We start from the raw sequence: 17,755 nt of genomic DNA, 5'->3' as shown, positions 1-17,755 counted from the left end.
TGCATTGCCTTCATCGTCCGCTACTGAATTCCTCCCTTTATCACTGAATTGTCCTATCCCATAACTAACCTATCACCTTTTATATATTCATAAGAGCCATTGCTGTTCATGGCCCCTTTCGCTGCACAAATTGGCTGCTGCATTTTCTGCAATACCAGTAACTCCATTTCAAAAGTATCGGTACTTAATGGCCTTAATCTTTTCAGATGGCTGGGTCTCACTTCCCGTGGTCTGAAGAGTCAATGGAGAACACATCCCCGCTGACTCCCAAGTTCCCTGCAGTTATTCCCTACTTGAATGAGTACTCTGTGGCTGCAGACGGCAATTCTGCTCCTCACTCTGAAGGAAGGTCCACCTTAGAGAGCTGACGGCCAATCTGATTGGCGGCATCTCTCCAGTGCCTGCAGCGACAAGAGTTGTAGTGCACTGAAGGGGAAGTGCATGAGGACACCTGAGACTAAATCTGGGCACCGGAAGCAAAGGTACATTCAAGGGGTCGGAGAGCGGGGAAGACCTGGGAGGACATGAAGGAGAGGATCGGGGGAGAGGCTGAAGGTTGAGTGAGGCTGATGAAGGGAGGGAGCTCTGCAAGTCATAAGACCTTAAGTGGTGGGGGGCGCCCAACTTCAGAAGGTGGTCTCCCGCACAATATTTAAGTCTGTTGATTCCCATCCTTCCCCCATACAAGGTCATTCCTCTGAGGCCAGGTACAATGATAGTCACCATACCACCTGATCTATAATCGGGCGGTGCATCAGCCTCCTCAATGCGGTTCTGTTGCCTCGCCAGGTCCATTGTGGCTCTCCAGTATAGCCCTCAGAGGGTCTCCCGCATTGTTGTGGCCTGCTGTGCGCTACACAACCTGGCTCTGCAGCGGGGTGATGACCTTCCTGAGCAGCGGCACATGAAGGCAGAAGTCGAGGAAGAAGCCGCTGAGGATCTGGGGGATGGAGGCCAGATGGGGGAAAGTGTGCGCATGGGCAGGAGGGCTAGGTACGCCCACATCGCCTCCTGCTTTATGGAGTAGGAGCAGCTTGTCCGTCAGTGCCATCGCACCCCCCCCCCCCCCCCCCCCCCCCCCACCACCACGACAATGTGACCTCTCTGCATCCAGGGGATTATGGCAGCCGAGAGCTTAACCTCCTGGTCCTGCTGCTGTCAGTGGGATTTCCCATTGAATCTGTGGCAGGGGTGGGCCACCAGTGGCACCAGAAGATCCTGGAAGATCTTGCCCATGTAACTTTTTCAGAAAATTCTGCCATTTAACATTATTATGTGTTGCCTTTTAGTATTATCTTATCATCCTAAAGTTATTCTTTGCTGGTTGTGAATTTTCCTAATTAACACTTTGTGCTCCTTTTAATGATTGGTGCTGCATGGGAGTGGGGTGGGGGTTGGGGGGGCTGTTCATAGTAGTTGAGAGGTGTGGAGTGGAAAAAGTAGCAACAGCACGAAAATAACCACCCTGTAATCTTCTGCCTGAGCTGTAAGACTATTCGTCAAGGTGCACTGTTTCCTCTGTCAGCCTGTAGAGAATTTGTGTGATTTTGTTTCAACCTTGTGGGTTTCTCTTCTCTGAGCTGTAGCTACTTCGTGAGACCACAGGATTAAAAATGTGTAGAAGTACGTTTTCCACAAAAAAGACTTGAATAAATTATTTTTAGAATTGCATGCAAAATTGCAGAAGATTGCAAGATAAACTTTTTTTTTAACAGACAATTTTATTTGCAAGATAAACTTTATCAGATAAAGTGACTATAGTGACCAAGATGCTTCATTTCAATTTCTCTACATCTATTTCCTCTGGCTGTTTAACTATTTAAAGAGCTAACCTGTTGAGATGTATAAGCATACATGCTTCCTATATTATACACTTAGGCTAAGCGAATTATGGAGTAAATGTTCACAAGTTTGAGAAATTATTTAAAGGTTTTAAATTTAAACATAAGTCTTTAATTTTACATGGGGTGGGATTTTCTGATTCGTCTTGCTGGCAGCATCTTTCAGTCCCACTGATGACAACTCCCGCTCCCCCCTACCCCCCCTCCCCTTCCCCAGTACGACCAGAGTGTAAACTTAGCAAAGGGGGTGAATGTGATTGAGATATTTTGACCCGATGAATGATTTGTGTTGTGGCAGCATAGGGTTTAGCATTGTTGTGCCATGTGGCTTCACACACTCAGTTAAGGTGAAGCGAGCCCGATGAGCATGTCACAGGTTTCTCTGGCAGAAAGCTAAGAGGACCTGGTCATGAGCAGATAGATCCTCCTTCCCCTTTTGATGGATGCAGAGCACCCAGTACATTTCTCCTCATGCTGCTCCTGTCCTTTCTGCAATGCTGTGCTGCACAAGGCACAATGTCAACTGACATTGACAGTTTCAATGTCAAGAGAACACACTGTTATATTCCCTGGGTTATGCTATCATAATAGTGGGTATTCAGTAGTGTTAGTCTATTCCAGCACTAAGTCAATGCTATGTTCGCCAGGGCAGGATTTGATGTGCACTTCTTAACCATTGAGGCTGTTCAGAATGAACGGTTGCTCAGTTTCACCACTCTGGCGAGGTTGTTACTTGTCTTCCCAAGTTGCATGTCATATTTGTTCATTGATTGCCTGTGACAAGGTTCACAAAGTCATGTTATGTTCAGGATCGTGATGTTTTCTAAATGGGAAAATGATATTTTCTAAATGAGGGAATGCTTAGGAAATCAGAAGCACAAAGGGACTTGGGAGTCTTTGTTCTCGATTCTCTTCAGGTTGATGTGCAGGTTCATTCGACAGTTAGGAAGGCAAATGCAATGTGAGCATTCATGTCGAGAGGGCTAGAATACAAGACCAGGGATGTACTTCTGAGGCTATATAAGACTCTGGTCAGACCAGACTTTGAGTATTGTGAGCAGTTTTGGGCCCCGTATCTAAGGAAGGATGTGCTGGCCTTAGAAAGGATCCAGAGGAGGTTCACAAGAATGATTTCTGGAATGAAGAGCTTGTCGTATGAGGAACGTTTGAGGACTCTGGGTCTGTACTCGTTGGACTTTAGAAGGATGAGGGGGAATCTTATTGAAACTTACAGGATGCTGTGAGGCGTGGATAGAGTGGATGTGGAGAGGATATTTTCACTTGTAGGAAAAACTAGAAGCAGAGGACACCATCTCAGACTAAAGGGACGATCCTTTAGAATATACAGTGCAGATTGAGGCCATTCGGCCCATTAAGTCTGCATGGACCCTTGGAAAGAACACCCTACTTAAGCCCACACCGCCATCCTATCCCAGTGACCCCGCATAACCTTTTTGACACTAATGGGCAATTTAGCACGGCCAATCCACCTAACCTGCACACCCTTGGACTGTGGGAGGAAACCGGAGCACCTGGAGGAAACCCACGCAGACACAGGGAGAAAGTACAAACTCCACGCAGACAGAAATCCGAGGCGGGAATTAAACCTGGGACCCTGGAGGCAGCAGTGCTAACCACTGTGCCACCATGCTGCCCTACATGAACCACCAAATTGTACATCCCACCAAATATTCTGGAATTGAATATTGACAGGACATATATATTTGGTACTGCACATTTTGCGCTTCAACCCAGGATGAATTTCTACCCCTCGTTGTTAGTTTATCATCCATTAAAATAGGTACTGATTGCCTTTAGCCATCTAACTGGTCATTCTAACTGAACAATAAGGTGACATGCGCACGCCCATACTTCCTGTAAGGTAAAACATTTCCAATGAATTTTACTGTGACGCATTTCTTTACTAATTATTGGTCAGTATTTATGACAAGAAAGGAATTGAAGGACCTAGCAATAATGTTGAAGTTCCTGTTCTTTGTCTCAGAATACAAGAACAACCTCGGTGATGCTTTCCTTCATGATCAATATGATGACACAAAAAGCAAACGATGCATACCTCTAACCCCTATGAAAGTCTTAGATGCTCCAGGTCTGAAGGATGATTACTGTAAGTATTCTTATAATAATCTTTTTATAATTATAATTTTTTTTGTCATAAGTAGGCTTACATTGACACTGCAATGAAGTTACTGTGAAAAGCCCCTAGTCGTCACATTCAGGCGCCTGTTCGGCTACACAGAGGGAGAATTCAGAATGCCCAAATTACCTAATAGCACATCCTAATGGACTTGTGGGAGAAAACCGGAACACCCGGAGGAAACCGACACAGAAACGGGGAGAACGTGCAGACTTCGCACAGACAGTGACCCAAGCCGGGAATCGAACCTGGGATCCTGGTGCTGTGACACCATAGAGCTAACCACTGTGCTACTGTGCTACCCACATTTCTGCACTTTACAAATATTTTTACTCGCCCTGTGTTTAAAATAAATGCTATTATTTTAGAAATCGTGGCCAGAATTCTCCGGCCATTGGGATTCTCTGTTCCCACTGACAGCACTCCCCCGCCAGGGGATTTCCCAGTGGCATGGGATGTCTTCAATGGGAAATCCCATTGACAAGTGGCGGGAGTAGAGAATCCCACCGGCAGCAAATGGCACGCCCCCAAGAAGCACATGGCTGGAGGACTGGAGAATCCAGTCCTAATATTTTTGAGATTGGCTTTTGTATGTCCCAAGCCTCATTCTCACTGGTTTTAGGATTAAATTGGAAGTAGACAATAACTAAGTTATTCTATCTGGGGTTGGTTAATTTTCTTTCTAGAAGTGTACATATGTTGGAGAAAGTGAACCAGACCTACTAGAGTTTAACTGTTATGAAAGATACTGTGAGCAGTGTCACATCCAATAGCAATATTAACCTGAATTAATATTGTCAGGAAAGATTAATGAGAATGCAATAATAATCTTATTGAGGAACTTGCAGATAGGCACCAATATTTTCACAAATTAATAACTAACTGTTGTTGTGCTGTATCAAGACTACAAATGGGTCCTGTGGAGCTGTAAATTTCCTAGGGATAAGGAGTTTTCTTTCTTTTCCCACGTCCGTCGGATTTAATCCCAGATTGACTTCTTCGTGGTGGGCAGGTCTCTTCTCTCAGGGATGAAGGGGGCAGGATACTTGCCGATTATTTCTGGGATCATTCTTTGTGTTATTGTGGACTTGATGTTGGAGCCGGGCTACTCTCAACGACCCCAGTGGAGATTGGCATTGCTTGCGGAGAAGGGATTTTTTTGATTGTATATTCTCAGCCATTGGGGAGTATGTTGAGTTCAACAGGAATGAGACGGGTTCACCTTCTATGCTCTGGGAAGCCGTGAAGGTGGTTATTATGGGGAGATAATCTCTTACAAGGCGCATAGGGATAAATCTGGGAAGGTGACAGGCAGAGGCTGGTGGCCACCCATCCCGATGTGGACCGCCAATACTCAAATTGCCTCGACACCGGAGTTATTGGTGAATAGAAAAAAATTGCAAACGGAATTTGAGTTGTTGACGGGTAAGCCGCTCGAGGGGGACTGTCCATGAGTATGGGGAGAAGACCAGTCATCTATTGGCTCACCAGCTGAGGCGGCAGGTTCCTTCCCGGGAAATAGTGCAGGTCAGGGACCTGGGTGGTGGGTTGGTTTTTGCCCCAGAGTAGGTTAATGAGATGTTTGGGGCCTTCTGCTGTGAGTTGTATGAGTCTGAGCCCAGGAGGAAGGTGCATAAATGAAGCAATTTTTCAATGGGTTGATCTTCCTGCAGGTGGAGCACGAGTTGGAGATGCCGATAGGACTGGAAGAGATTGAACTGTATTAGGTCAAGCAGATGGGTAAAGCACCAGGACCGGATGGTTTACCCATTGAATTTTACAGTTTGTTGCTGGTCATTTGGTCCCACTGTTCCTGGATATGTTTAATGATTCCATGTCCCCGTGGGATGTTGGCTCAGGCATCGATCTCCTTGATCCTGAAGAATGATAAGGATCCCATGGAATATGGGTCATATCTGCCTATTTGGTTGTTAAACGCTGATGCTAAGTTATTGGCTAAGGTGTTGGCAATGTGATTGGAGCCCTACCCACCTGGGGTGATCTCGGAGGCAATTTTTGGCCAATATAAGGAGCTTGTTAAATGTTGTGTTTTCGCCCTCCTTGGGGACCAAGCAAGAGGTAATTATTTTGATGCACGCGGAGAAGGTGTTCGATAGGGTTGAGTGGGGGAATGTGAGAATGGTACCTAGTATTTTTTTAAAATTTAGAGTACTCAATTATCTTTTTTCCAATTAAGGGGCAATTTAGCATGGCCAATCCACTTAACCTACACATCTTTGGGTTGTGGGGCGAGACCCACGCAGACACAGGGAGAATGTGCAAGCTCCACACAGACAGTGACCCAGGGATGAGGTCGAGCCCAGGTCCTCAGCGCCATGAGGCAGCAGTGCTAACCACTGCACCACTGTGCCGCCCTAGTACCAAGCTGATCTATCTGTCAATCCTCTTCCAGCAGTCACCTCCAAGGCGCACACATGATTATAGTTAGATCATGTACTTAGATGCAACTTATAATCATGGAACTGATGATATAGGTCTAACCTTCTACATTTTATTGGTGCAAAATAAGAGTAGTCCTGGCATGGTTGCTGGAATTTGGGTTATAGCCTTTTACCTGCTCAAAAATTCTAATAGAATTAATTACTGGTGCCCACTGAACACAAGTGACACGGTAATAAGGGCAAAAAGCTACCAACTCATTGATTCAGTCATTTACACCAGAACTGCACCTAACTTAACTCAAACTTCTTTATTTGCATAGCCTGTCAAACCAGGAAGTGGTTGAATTCACAAGCTTTGATGCACAAACTTTGGCTGAAATATAAGCTTTCACCGAAGAGATTAGAAAAATATAATCTTGGCTGTGGATATAAAAAGGGTTCAGCAAACTTAATTTCAGACAGGTAAATCTTTTGTTATCCACCCTGCCATGGAAGCCTTACCATCGGTCCATTTTGTGCATTCTGCACATGTTGCTTTTTTTTCTGCAGGCTGCAGATCTGTAAGTGGCAAGTCTTGTGGCTAATTGTGTTCCTTGCGTGTGATATAATTGGGGACAGGCTTTTGAGGCCTAATTTTTGCTCAGAAAAGTGGCTTGCAATTTCTTTCGTAGTTTTTGCCATCTTATAGAGAGAATTAAAGTATTAAACTGTTGCCCGATCACAAAGGTTTTTGCTCAGTCTCCTGTTGGGATAGTTTTCCTGCCATTATACTGTGATAACACTGTCAAGAACCACAAAGTTACAACTACCCTTGACGTCTTGGAGTATTACCCGATCTATTCTGTAACGCACAATACACTGCCGTACATTTTTTTTTCTTTTATAAGTTTAGAATACCCAATTAGTATTTTCCAATTAAGGGGCAATTTAGCATGGCCAATCCACCTACCCTGCACATCTTTGGGTTGTGGGGGTGAAACACACGCAAACACAGGGAGAATGTGCAAACTCCACACGGACAGTGACCCAGAGCTGGGATCGAACCTGGGACCTCAGTGCCATGAGGCAGCAGGGCTATCCACTGCGCCACCGTGCTGCCCCGACTGCTGTGCATTTTAAGATGGTAAGACATTTCAGTTCATAGTGTACTCTCAATCTGAGGCAGCAGGGTAGCGCAGTGGTTAGCACTGCTGCCTCATGGCGCCGAGGTCCCAGATTCGATCCTGGCTCTGGGTCACTGGCTGTCTGGAGTTTGGCACATTCTCCCCGTGATTGTGTGGGTTTTGCCCTGCAACCCAAAGATGTGGAGGGTAGGTGGATTAGCCACGCTAAATTGCTCCTAAAATTGGAAAAAATTAATTGGGTACTCCAAGTTTATTTTAAAAAGTGTATTCTCAACCTACTCATACTACAGGCTGCGAGCGAGCTCTATCAGGAGAGCCCCGACGACAGCACCGGGGGGGGGGGGGAGAGATGTGTGTGTGTGTGTGCGTGTGCCCCCCCCCCCCCCCCCTCCCCCCCCTCCCCCCCCGATGCTTCCGTGGTGAGGGGGTCGCCTTGCCGGCTGTATCAGGCCAGCTCCATCAAAGTGATGGCATAAACCAAGTGCCAGGAAATTTTTCCTGAAAACTCACCTATGTTCCTGGAGCGAATCATGCTGGTTTTCAGTCAGAGCCTGATCACACTGACATATTTTGGGAAAAAAATGTGTCTTGTGAGATTCTTTATTTTTTGACTAACATGTTGACTGTTAGGGAGGCAGTGGCGTAGTGGTATTGTCCTGGACTAGTAATCCAGAGACCCCAAAATCATGCTCTGGGGACAGAGTTCAAATCCTGCCATGACAGATGGTGAAATCTGAATTCAATAAAAATTAAATCTGGACTTAAAAGCCGGAAGATTTTTGGGCAGCATGGTAGCATTGTGGATAGCACAATCGCTTCACAGCTCCAGGGTCCCAGGTTCGATTCCGGCTTGGGTCACTGTCTGTGCGGAGTCTGCACATCCTCGCTGTGTGTGCGTCGGTTTCCTCCGGGTGCTCCGGTTTCCTCCCACAGTCCAAAGACGTGCAGGTTAGGTGGATTGGCCATGATAAATTGCCCTTAGTGTCCAAAATTGCCCTTAGTGTTGGGTGGGGTTACTGGGTTATGGGGATAGGGTGGAGGTGTTAACCTTGGGTAGGGTGCTCTCTCCAGGAGCCGGTGCAGACTCGATGGGCCGAATGGCCTCCTTCTGCACTGTAAATTCTATGAATAATTCTATGACTGGCCAGGTAGCTGCCATATTAGAACGTCTGGTTCTTGACCAGAAGATAAAAATTTGAATCCAATTTTCAACTGGCCTTCGTATTTGGCTTTCCATGAAAGTTTGTCTCATCCTGTTTACCTAGAGAAGAAAGGAAAATGGGAGCAGTTGGGAATTTTTAAAGGAAGTCTAATTAGTCAAAGAAGCTAATTGCTCTTGTCACCAGCTGTACCTCCATTTGAGGATAAAATCGACTCAAGGTTTTAGGTTTCTGCCATGGGTCTTCATGTGATTGAACAGGCTGATTCTCCCAGAGATCTTTGGGCACATGGGACAGGCAGTCCCATAAGGTAGTGGCATCTGGAATGCAGGATTTGCTTCCTTTTTAGCTGCATTAGCCTGATCATTGAGACATTATCACTCACAGCATGATACAGCTTGATGGACAGGTTGTTGCCATTTTGAATGAGTGTTGCAAGCTCCTCCAAGTCATTTCATGCAAAAAGGCATTGTATAAAATGTTGTTTTTTTGTTGTAACACCATTCTGTATTCTATCTTTTAGATCTTAACTTGGTTGATTGGAATGCAGCAAATCTGGTAGCCATTGCTCTTTCCAATGCAGTGCATCTCTGGCATCCAGAGAAGGGAGTGCAGGAGACTATAAGTGTGGAATCAGGATACATCTCATCAGTTGCCTGGATTAAAGATAGAAACAACCTTGCAATTGGAACTAGCGCTGCTGATGTGCAGGTAAGAGGATATTAATTATTGTCTTTTGGCTTGATTTGAGAGACCAAATAGATTATAGAAACTAGTCTTTGTTTAAATCAAACTTTTTACACACTTTAATGTCACACACAATTAATTCTGGCTTGAAGAAATAAGCTAGAGATACAGTAATGATTGTGTGTTACATTGTAGATAGGCAATGTAACAATATGTAAGGTGACTGACAGAAATACAACTGATGGCTTTTATGAAGGGGTTTGAAATTAGGCCCCATGCCTGGATCTTCAGGTGGGTTCCACTTCTGTCACACCAACAACCTGTTTGCAATAAAATGTCCCTTCTTTGCCACATTCTTCATTTGGCACTAACAAGCTAACTAACTAACTGACACTAACTATTATAAAAGTGATAATCGAGGACAGCCAGTGGCAGCTGTGAAGGAGTAAGTTGCACATTTGGTGGCTCCCGCTCGGGTCGGAACTTTGGACCTTTTTTTTTGTCGGATCTGACTTGGAAAGTTGATGTTGGATGCAACTGTGACGAAGAATCCTGCATCAGTTCGTGGAGAAGCGTACCAGGGGTGCTCACAAAGGAAGAAATAGGCGAACAGAGAAGGCTTGGGCTGAGGCTGCAGTGGGAGAAAACATGGCGGACGACCGGAGTCCTGGCTCGACGACCCAGCGGTCGACAAAGCAGCGATGCAGTTCATACAGGAGGGCTTCGCCAAGCAGAAACAGGAATGCTTGGACCCGATTAAGGAATCGATTGCGCGGCTGGAACTCAGACTGGATGCTCAAGACCAGGCGATCCAGAAAGTGGAGAAGGCACTGACTGAGCAGGAGGAACTCTAAGCTGCAGTGGAGTTGGAGGTGGGGATGTTGAGAGACCAACAGAAAAGGCTTCAGGGGAAGGTGGAGAATCTAGAGAACAGGTCCTGCCGGCAGAACCTGAGAATAGTGGGTCTCCGGAGGGATCTGAAGGAATGGATGCAGGGGCATACATATCGGGTATGTTTGAGAAGTTACTGCGGGAGGGGACGTTCACCCGACCCTTGGAGGTGGACAGGGCGCACAGAGCGCTAGCGAGGAAGCCACGTGTAGGTGACCCCCCCCCCCCGAGAGCAATGGTGGTGAGATTCCACAAGTACCTGGACAAGGAGTGTATCCTACGGTGGGCCAGGCAGACACGGAGCTGTAAATGGGAGAACAGCATCTTGCGTATATATCAGGAACTGAGCACGGACGTGGCCAGGAGAAGAGCAGGATTCAACCAGATAAAATCGACCCTTTTCAAGAAGAAGGTGGTTAAGTTTGGACTGCTGTATCCGGTCCGTCTTTGGGTCACTCACGAAGAGCAACATTTCTACTTCAAGTTGCCCGAGGAAGCAATGGACTTCGCTACTTCGAGTCGCCCGAGGAAGAGATGGACTTCGCTTGAAGGAAAGGGCTGGTAGTGGACTGAGGTGTTTGGACTGAGCTTTGCTGCAGTTACATTTTTAAAAAAGTTTTTGTTTTTGGACGTTATCTGTAATGCCTTCTGTATAGATTTGGGGCCTGTGGATGAGCTGTGTGAGTTAACGTTTGCATTTGCACTGATGGGGGATGGAGGTGTGAATGTTAGATGTTAGATCTTCTTTTTGATTTTCTTTGTGTTTCTTTTGGGCGATTGGGTTGGGATCGTTTTCGTTTGCATATGTGTGTCTGAGTGGGGAGGGAACAATAGGTGGGAAAATGTCTGGTGCCATGGGCGGGGGCCACCAAGCTAGCTGGGTGGGTTAGCTCACGGGGCTGGACTCTAAAACTAGAGGGGTCAACAAGTGAGTGTCATTCGAGGAGGGAAGAATAGTTGCGGATGTGGGGGGGGGTTGGTACATCATGGTCAGTGGAAAGCTGGAGGGGCTGCCGGTGGTACTCGTGAATGTGTACGCGCCAAATTGGGATGATGTGGAATTCATAAGGAGGATGTTGGGGAAGATTCCGGACCTGGATTCGCATAAGCTGGTTATGGGGGGGGGACTTCAACACAGGGCTAGACTGGTCTAGCTCAAGGACAGGCAGGGTGCCAGCAATGGCAAAGGAGCTAAAGGGGTTTATGGAGCAGATGGGGGGGGAGGGGGGGTGGGGGGTAGAGGCGGGGGTGGACCCCATGGAGATCTGGGCGGCCAAGAGTGAAGGTGTTTTCCATCTAGTCACATATACATAAAGTATTCTCCCCGGATTGGCTTTTTTATCCTGAATAGGGCTTTACTGACAGGGGTAGTGGACACTGAGTATTCAGCGATCACGAGCTTGGATCATGCCCTGCACTGGGTTGACCTACAGGTGAGCAAGGAGTGTGGCCAACGCCCACACTGGAGGCTGGACGTGGGACTTTTAGCGGATGAGGAGGTGTGTGGGCGGCTGAGTAGATGTATCTAGAACTATCTGGAAGTCATCAACATGGGGATGTTTCGGCTGCAATGGTCTGGGAAGCGCTGAAGGCGGTGGTTAGAGGGGAGCTGATTTCAATACGGGCCCACAGGGAGAAGGTAGACACAGCAGAGACGGACCGACTGATAAAAGAAATACTACAGGTCGACAGGAGTTATGCGGAGGCCCCAGAGGCAGGGCTTCTAAGGGAACAACGGAGGCTACAGGTGGAGTTTGGCTTGTTAACTACAGGGAATGCAGTGATGCAGCTGAGGAAGGCGAGGGGAGTGATTTATGAATATGGGGAGAAGTCTAGTAGAATGCTTGCGCAGCAGCTTAGAAAGCGGGAGGCAGCCAGGGAGATTGGATAAGTGAGGGACATGGATGGGAACCTGGTCGGAGATTCAGCTGGGGTTAATAAGGCGTTTAAGGAATTCTACAGCAGGCTGTATGAGTCGGAACCCCCAGCTGGGCCGGAGGGTATGAGGCAATTCTTATGGAGGCTGAGGTTCCCGAAGGTTGATGAAGAGTTGGTAGAAGGGCTGGGGGCCCCAATCGGGTTGGAAGAGATAGCAGAAAGGCTGAAGGCCATGCAGTCGAGTAAAGCCCCGGTACTGGACAGGTACCCAGTGGAGTTTTACAAAATGTTCTCTGGGATACTGGGATCACTGCTGATGAGGACATTTAATGAGGCAAGGGAGAGAGGGGGGCTTCCCCTGTCGATGTCACAGGCCACCATCTCATTGATCCTGAAGCGGGATAAGGACCGGGATAAGGGTCCTACAGACCGATCTCCCTACTAAATGTAGACGGTAAACTGTTGGTTAATATCTTGTCCTCACGGATTGAAGACTGCGTTCTGGACGTGATTGGGGAGGACCAGACGGGATTTGTTCAGGGGAGGCAGTTGGCGGCCAATGTAAGAAGGCTGCTGAATGTAATTATGATGCCCCCAAAGGGTAGGGACGTGGAGGTAATGGTCGCAATGGACTTAAAGAAGGCATTTGATCGGGTGCAATTGCGTTGAGTGCCTCAAGGGGCTGGGAGGGGCTGGTCCAACGGGGTGGGGTGGAACACAGAGTCTCGCTATACGCGGATGACCTGCTCTTGTATGTGTCGGACCCACTGGAAGGGATGGAAGAAATTTATGAGGATTCTGGGGGATTTTGGCCGCTTTTCGGGTTATAAATTGAACATGGGGAAAAGTGAGATGTTCGCGATCCAGGCAAGGGGACAGGAGAGGTGATTGGGGGAGCTGCCGTTTAGAGTGGTGGGGGAAGTTTCCGGTACCTCGGCATCCAGGTGGCGCGGGAATGGGAACGGCTGCACAAGCTAAATCTGACCCGACTAGTAGACCAAATGTAGGAGGATTTCCGAAGGTGGGACGTGCTCCCGCTGTCACTGATTGGGAGGGTACAGACAGTGAAAATTATGGTCCTCCCGAGATTCCTGTTTATGTTCCAGTGTCTCCCCATCTTGATTCCACGGTCCTTTTTTAAACGGGTCAACAAGGTGATCTCTGGCTTTGTGTGGGCGGGTAAGACCCCGTGAGTTAAAAAGGGGATGCTGGAGTCCAGCCGCGGGGAGGGCGGGCTGGAGCTGCCGAACTTTAGTAATTATTATTGGGCGGCGAATATCGCCATGATTAGGAAGTGGGTGGTGGGCGGGGGTCGGTTTGGGAGCGAGTAGAGGCGGTATCATGTAAGGGCAATAGTTTGGAGGCGTTGGTAATGGCGCCTCTGCCATTCCTGCCGGCACGGTACTCCACCAGCCCCGTGGCGGCCCTGAGAGTCTGGGGGCAATGGAGGAGACGTGGGAGCAGAGGGAGCATCGGTCTGGTCTCCAATCTGTAATAATCACCGGTTTGCCCCGGAGAGGCTAGATGGAGATGGCAGTGAGCAAGGATCGAGAGGATGGGAGATGTGTTTATAGGAGGGAGTTTTCCCAGCCTGAGGGGGCTGGAGGAGAAATTCAAATTGATGGGAGTGAACGAGTTTAGGTACTTGCAGGCGCGTGACTTCCTACACAGGCAGGTCTCAACCTTTCCGCTCCTACCACCAAGGGGGATAAAGGATAGGGTTGTTTCCAGAATGTGGGTGGGAGAAGGGAGGGTTTCGGACATTTATAAATAACTCATGGGGTCATAGGAAACGCAGACCAAGGAGCTGAAACACAAATGGGAAGAGGAGTTAGAAGGAGAGATAGAGGACAGGCTCTGGGCAGACGCATTGAACAGAGTCAACGCATCCACATCATGTGCCAGGCTCAGCCTCATACAGTTCAAGGTCATTCACCGCACTCACATGACAGTGGCCCGGATGAGCAGGTTCTCTGGGGTAGAAGACAGGTGCGCAAGGTGTGCGGGAGGACCAGCGAACCATGTCCATATGTTCTGGGCATGTCCAAAGCTTAGGGGATTCTAGCAGGGGTTTGCGGACGTCATGTCCAAGGTGTTAAAAACAAGGGTGACGCTGAGTCCAGAGGTGGCGATTTTTGGAGTGTCGGAAGACCCGGGAATCCAGGAGGAGAAAGAGGCAGACGTTCTGGCCTTTGTCTCTCTGGTAGCCCGGAGACGTATATTATTGGCTTGGAGAGACTCAAAGCCCCCGAAGTCAGAGACCTGGCTAACTGACATGGCTAGCTTTCTCTGCCTGGAGAAAATCCAGTTCGCCCTGAGAGGGTCAATGTTGGAGTTCGTCGGGAGGTGGCAATCGTTCGTCGACTTCTTTAGGGAAAATTAACTGTCAGCAGAAAAGGGGATGTGTGGGGGGGGGGGGTTGGGGTTTAGTTTAATTTAGAGTAGGGTGTTCGAAAAGGTGGGACCTGTGAGGGAGGAAGACGGCTTTTGCACTATGTTTATATTTGTATGTACACTGTTTCTTCTGTTTTTGTTATAAAACTATAAATACCTCAATAAAATGTTTAGAAAAAAATATATAAAAGTGATAACAGAAACGCCTCTGCAATAGATAACTATTTCTGTATAGTTGGGAGATGTCACCCCTGATGGACACTCAGAGTTTCAGAGGCCAGGGCTGAAGAGATTCCTGGAGGGAGATGATTTCTAGTCATCTAACATCTGGAGGTATTTTTGAGATGGATGAAAACTGTCCCAAACCAGGGGCTGGATTCTACATTCTGGAGACTAAGTCCCCATGCCGGTGTGAAAACGGTGGCATTTTCTGCCAGGAAAACTGCCGCAAAAACGGCCACCGATTCCCCGTTTTGCTGGGGGCTAGTATCGAGGCAGCATAGAGCACCCGGCTCTAGCCTGGCCTGGAGTATTGCCGGGTCCGTGGCGGCGCATGTGCATGGCGGCAACCTGCAGCATCCGCGGTGTGCCGATGCCGCTCTCAGAACTGGCCCGCGAATTAGACCTCCACGTTGGCCGGCTCGCATGTCCCGGATCACCCCACCACAATGCCCCCAGCCCCGAATATGTCCACCCCTGCCCGCGGATCGGCCCTCCCCCGACAGTGGCGATGCTGGACTGAGTCTGCAGCTGCCTCGCTGGGTTCCCGACGGGTGAGACCACACGTGTCCCATGCCATCGGGAACTCGGCCGTTCGGGGGCATCGTGGGGTGGGCCTCAGCCAAGGTAAGGAGGCTGTGGATATGGCATGCGGCGTATTCACAGAGTACGGCACTTTTCAAGGGGTGGAGCATCATGACAACGGCACCGCCCCCAGTTTCAGCATCATCATCTGGAATTCTCCGGCCCGTCACCGTACGTGATTTCAGCGTCAGGGATCGGGGACTCCAGCCCCCGTTCTTTTACTGATTTTCAATGGATTTTGAGTCGAGACCAGAGGCTGGATTCTCCGTTACGCTGACCGGTCAATGGGGTTTCCCGTTGTGGCGCAGCCCCACGGCGTCGGGAAACCCCCGGGCACGGCAAAACGGAGAATCACGCTAGCGGAAAATCTTGCCTCAGATAGATGAAGTCGTTCATTTGGGTAATAGGTGAGCAGTTGTCTGTTAAGAACCCCGCTAATGTTAAATGCAAAGGTACTCCAAAACCCAGAAGGGTAACTTGGAACGCTGGTTCTTAGTGGTGCATATTTTTAATTTGGTATCCTGTGAGAAAAGATAAGCAAACCATGGAATAATAGTCCAGTCATTTTGTGATCAATTCGTTAACGTAAAAAACGCAAGACAAGAAGGACTATAATACATTTCAACAGTTCACTTAACTACACTGTTGCAAGGGCAGCACGGTGATGCAGTGGTTAGCACTGCTGCCTATGGTGCTGAGGACCTGGGTCGATCCTGGCCCCGGGTCACTGTCTATGTGGAGTTTGCACGTTCTCCCATCCCTGCGTGGGTTTCACCATCACATCCCAAAGATGTGCAGGGTAGGTGGATTGGCCATGCTAAGTTGCCACTTAATTGGTTAAAAAATAATAATTAGGTACTCTAAATTATTTTAAAAAGCTACACTGATGGCTATACACACGCAGTATTACATGAAGTTCACAACTACCTATGTTTGCTGAACTCCGAGATGCCCTTTTTCCCAAACAACATCCAATATTATACAACTCTATTGACCAAAACCAGCAGATAATTACCACGCACAGTTTATTTGTTCACGTTTGGGAAAAACATCTTCAGTTTCAGCGAAGGTGTAATCTTCTCGGTTTGAATTTTCTGCTGATGGGCGTGTCTATGATGGTGGTTGCCTCTACTGTGTCCCTTTCTCCAGTTATTGAGCTATGGATATATAATTCTTTCCCTTTGATGTTACCCACCCCGTGGACCTGGCTTTTGAGCATACATGTGCAAATTCCCTTATCTCTCAACTTTGAACTTATCTCTTCTATACCTCATGTTTTCCCTTAGTCAGATAGGCAAACACTTGCTTTTCTCACTGGCATGCTAATTTGCATATAAATACACTCCTTCAGAAGCTGGCCTTATCAATTGCCCTTTCTATTTTATTTTGTCCCAATTTCATTTTAAAATCTTAATTTCTCCCAATTCTTCACATGTCTTTGGTGAACACGGCAGAAAAGGGGATGGGGAATGGGAGCAGGGGTAGGCTCATGGAACAAGGCACTTTTCCATGGCCAATCCACCTAACCTGCACATCTTTGGACTGTGAGAGGAAACCGGAGCACCTGGAGGAAACTCACACAGACGCTGGGAGAACGTGCAGACTCCGCACAGACAGTCACCCAAACCAGGAAGCAAACCTGGGACCTGGGAGATGTGAAACAACTGTGCTAACCATTGTGCTACCGTGCCGCCGGGAGTATTGTGTGCAGTTTTGGTCTCCTTATTTGAAAAAGGATATAATTGTTTTAGAAGCGATTTCAGAAAAGGTTCACTGAACTCAGTCCTGGGATGAAGAGGTTATCTTACGAAGGACGATTGAGCAGGTCTTATACCCATTGGAGTTTGGAAGAATGAGAGCTGATCTTATCAAAAGAAATAAGATCCTGAGGGGACTTGACAGGGTGGATACCAGGAGGATGTTTCCTCGATGGAAGAGCTAGGAGAAGCAGTTTACAAGTGCGAGGTTTCCCTTTTAAGATAGAAATGAGGAGAAATTGTTTCTCTCAAAGGATAATTAGTCAGTGGAATTCACGTCCCCAGAAAGAAGTGAAGGTTGGATCATTGAATTTATTCAAGGCTGAGTTCAATAGATTTTTGATAGATAAGGGAGGCAAGGGTTTAGTAGCCCGGTGTAGGATCTTGCTTCAGTGGAAGGATGCGAGGCCCCCAAGCGTGGAGGCCTGGATCAATGACATGGCGGGGTTCATTAAGTTGGAGAGGGTGAAAATCGCCCTGAAAGGGTCGGTGCAAGGGTTCTTCAGGCGGTGGCAGCCTTTCCTGGACTTCCTGGCGGAACGGTAGGGAAATAGGCCGGCAGCAGCAGCAACCGGTGGGGGGGGGGGGGGGGCGTTTGGTCCGGTGGGAGGGAGAATTGTGTACATGGGTTTGTTGGATGGGGCGGGTGTTATCTCTTT

The 17,755-nt window shown here is 47.9% G+C and overlaps 1 protein-coding gene across 1 annotated transcript in view; it reads left to right on the top strand.

Annotated features, from left to right (window-relative positions):
- The window catches only part of LOC119963629 (cell division cycle protein 20 homolog), a 93,519-nt gene that overhangs the window by 17,334 nt on the left and 58,430 nt on the right, over positions 1–17,755 (top strand). The window contains exons 2-5 of the mRNA XM_038792959.1: positions 3,847–3,969; positions 6,722–6,863; positions 6,951–6,961; positions 9,209–9,396. Of these exons, the coding sequence (XP_038648887.1) occupies positions 3,847–3,969; positions 6,722–6,863; positions 6,951–6,961; positions 9,209–9,396 (464 nt within the window). The remainder of the gene's footprint in view (positions 1–3,846; positions 3,970–6,721; positions 6,864–6,950; positions 6,962–9,208; positions 9,397–17,755) is intronic.

This window comes from Scyliorhinus canicula, chromosome 3, assembly GCF_902713615.1.
Source record: "Scyliorhinus canicula chromosome 3, sScyCan1.1, whole genome shotgun sequence".
NCBI classification, from domain to species: Eukaryota; Metazoa; Chordata; class Chondrichthyes; order Carcharhiniformes; family Scyliorhinidae; genus Scyliorhinus; species Scyliorhinus canicula.
Note: the sequence above shows the minus strand (reverse complement) of the source record. Positions and strands in the feature narration are given on the sequence as shown.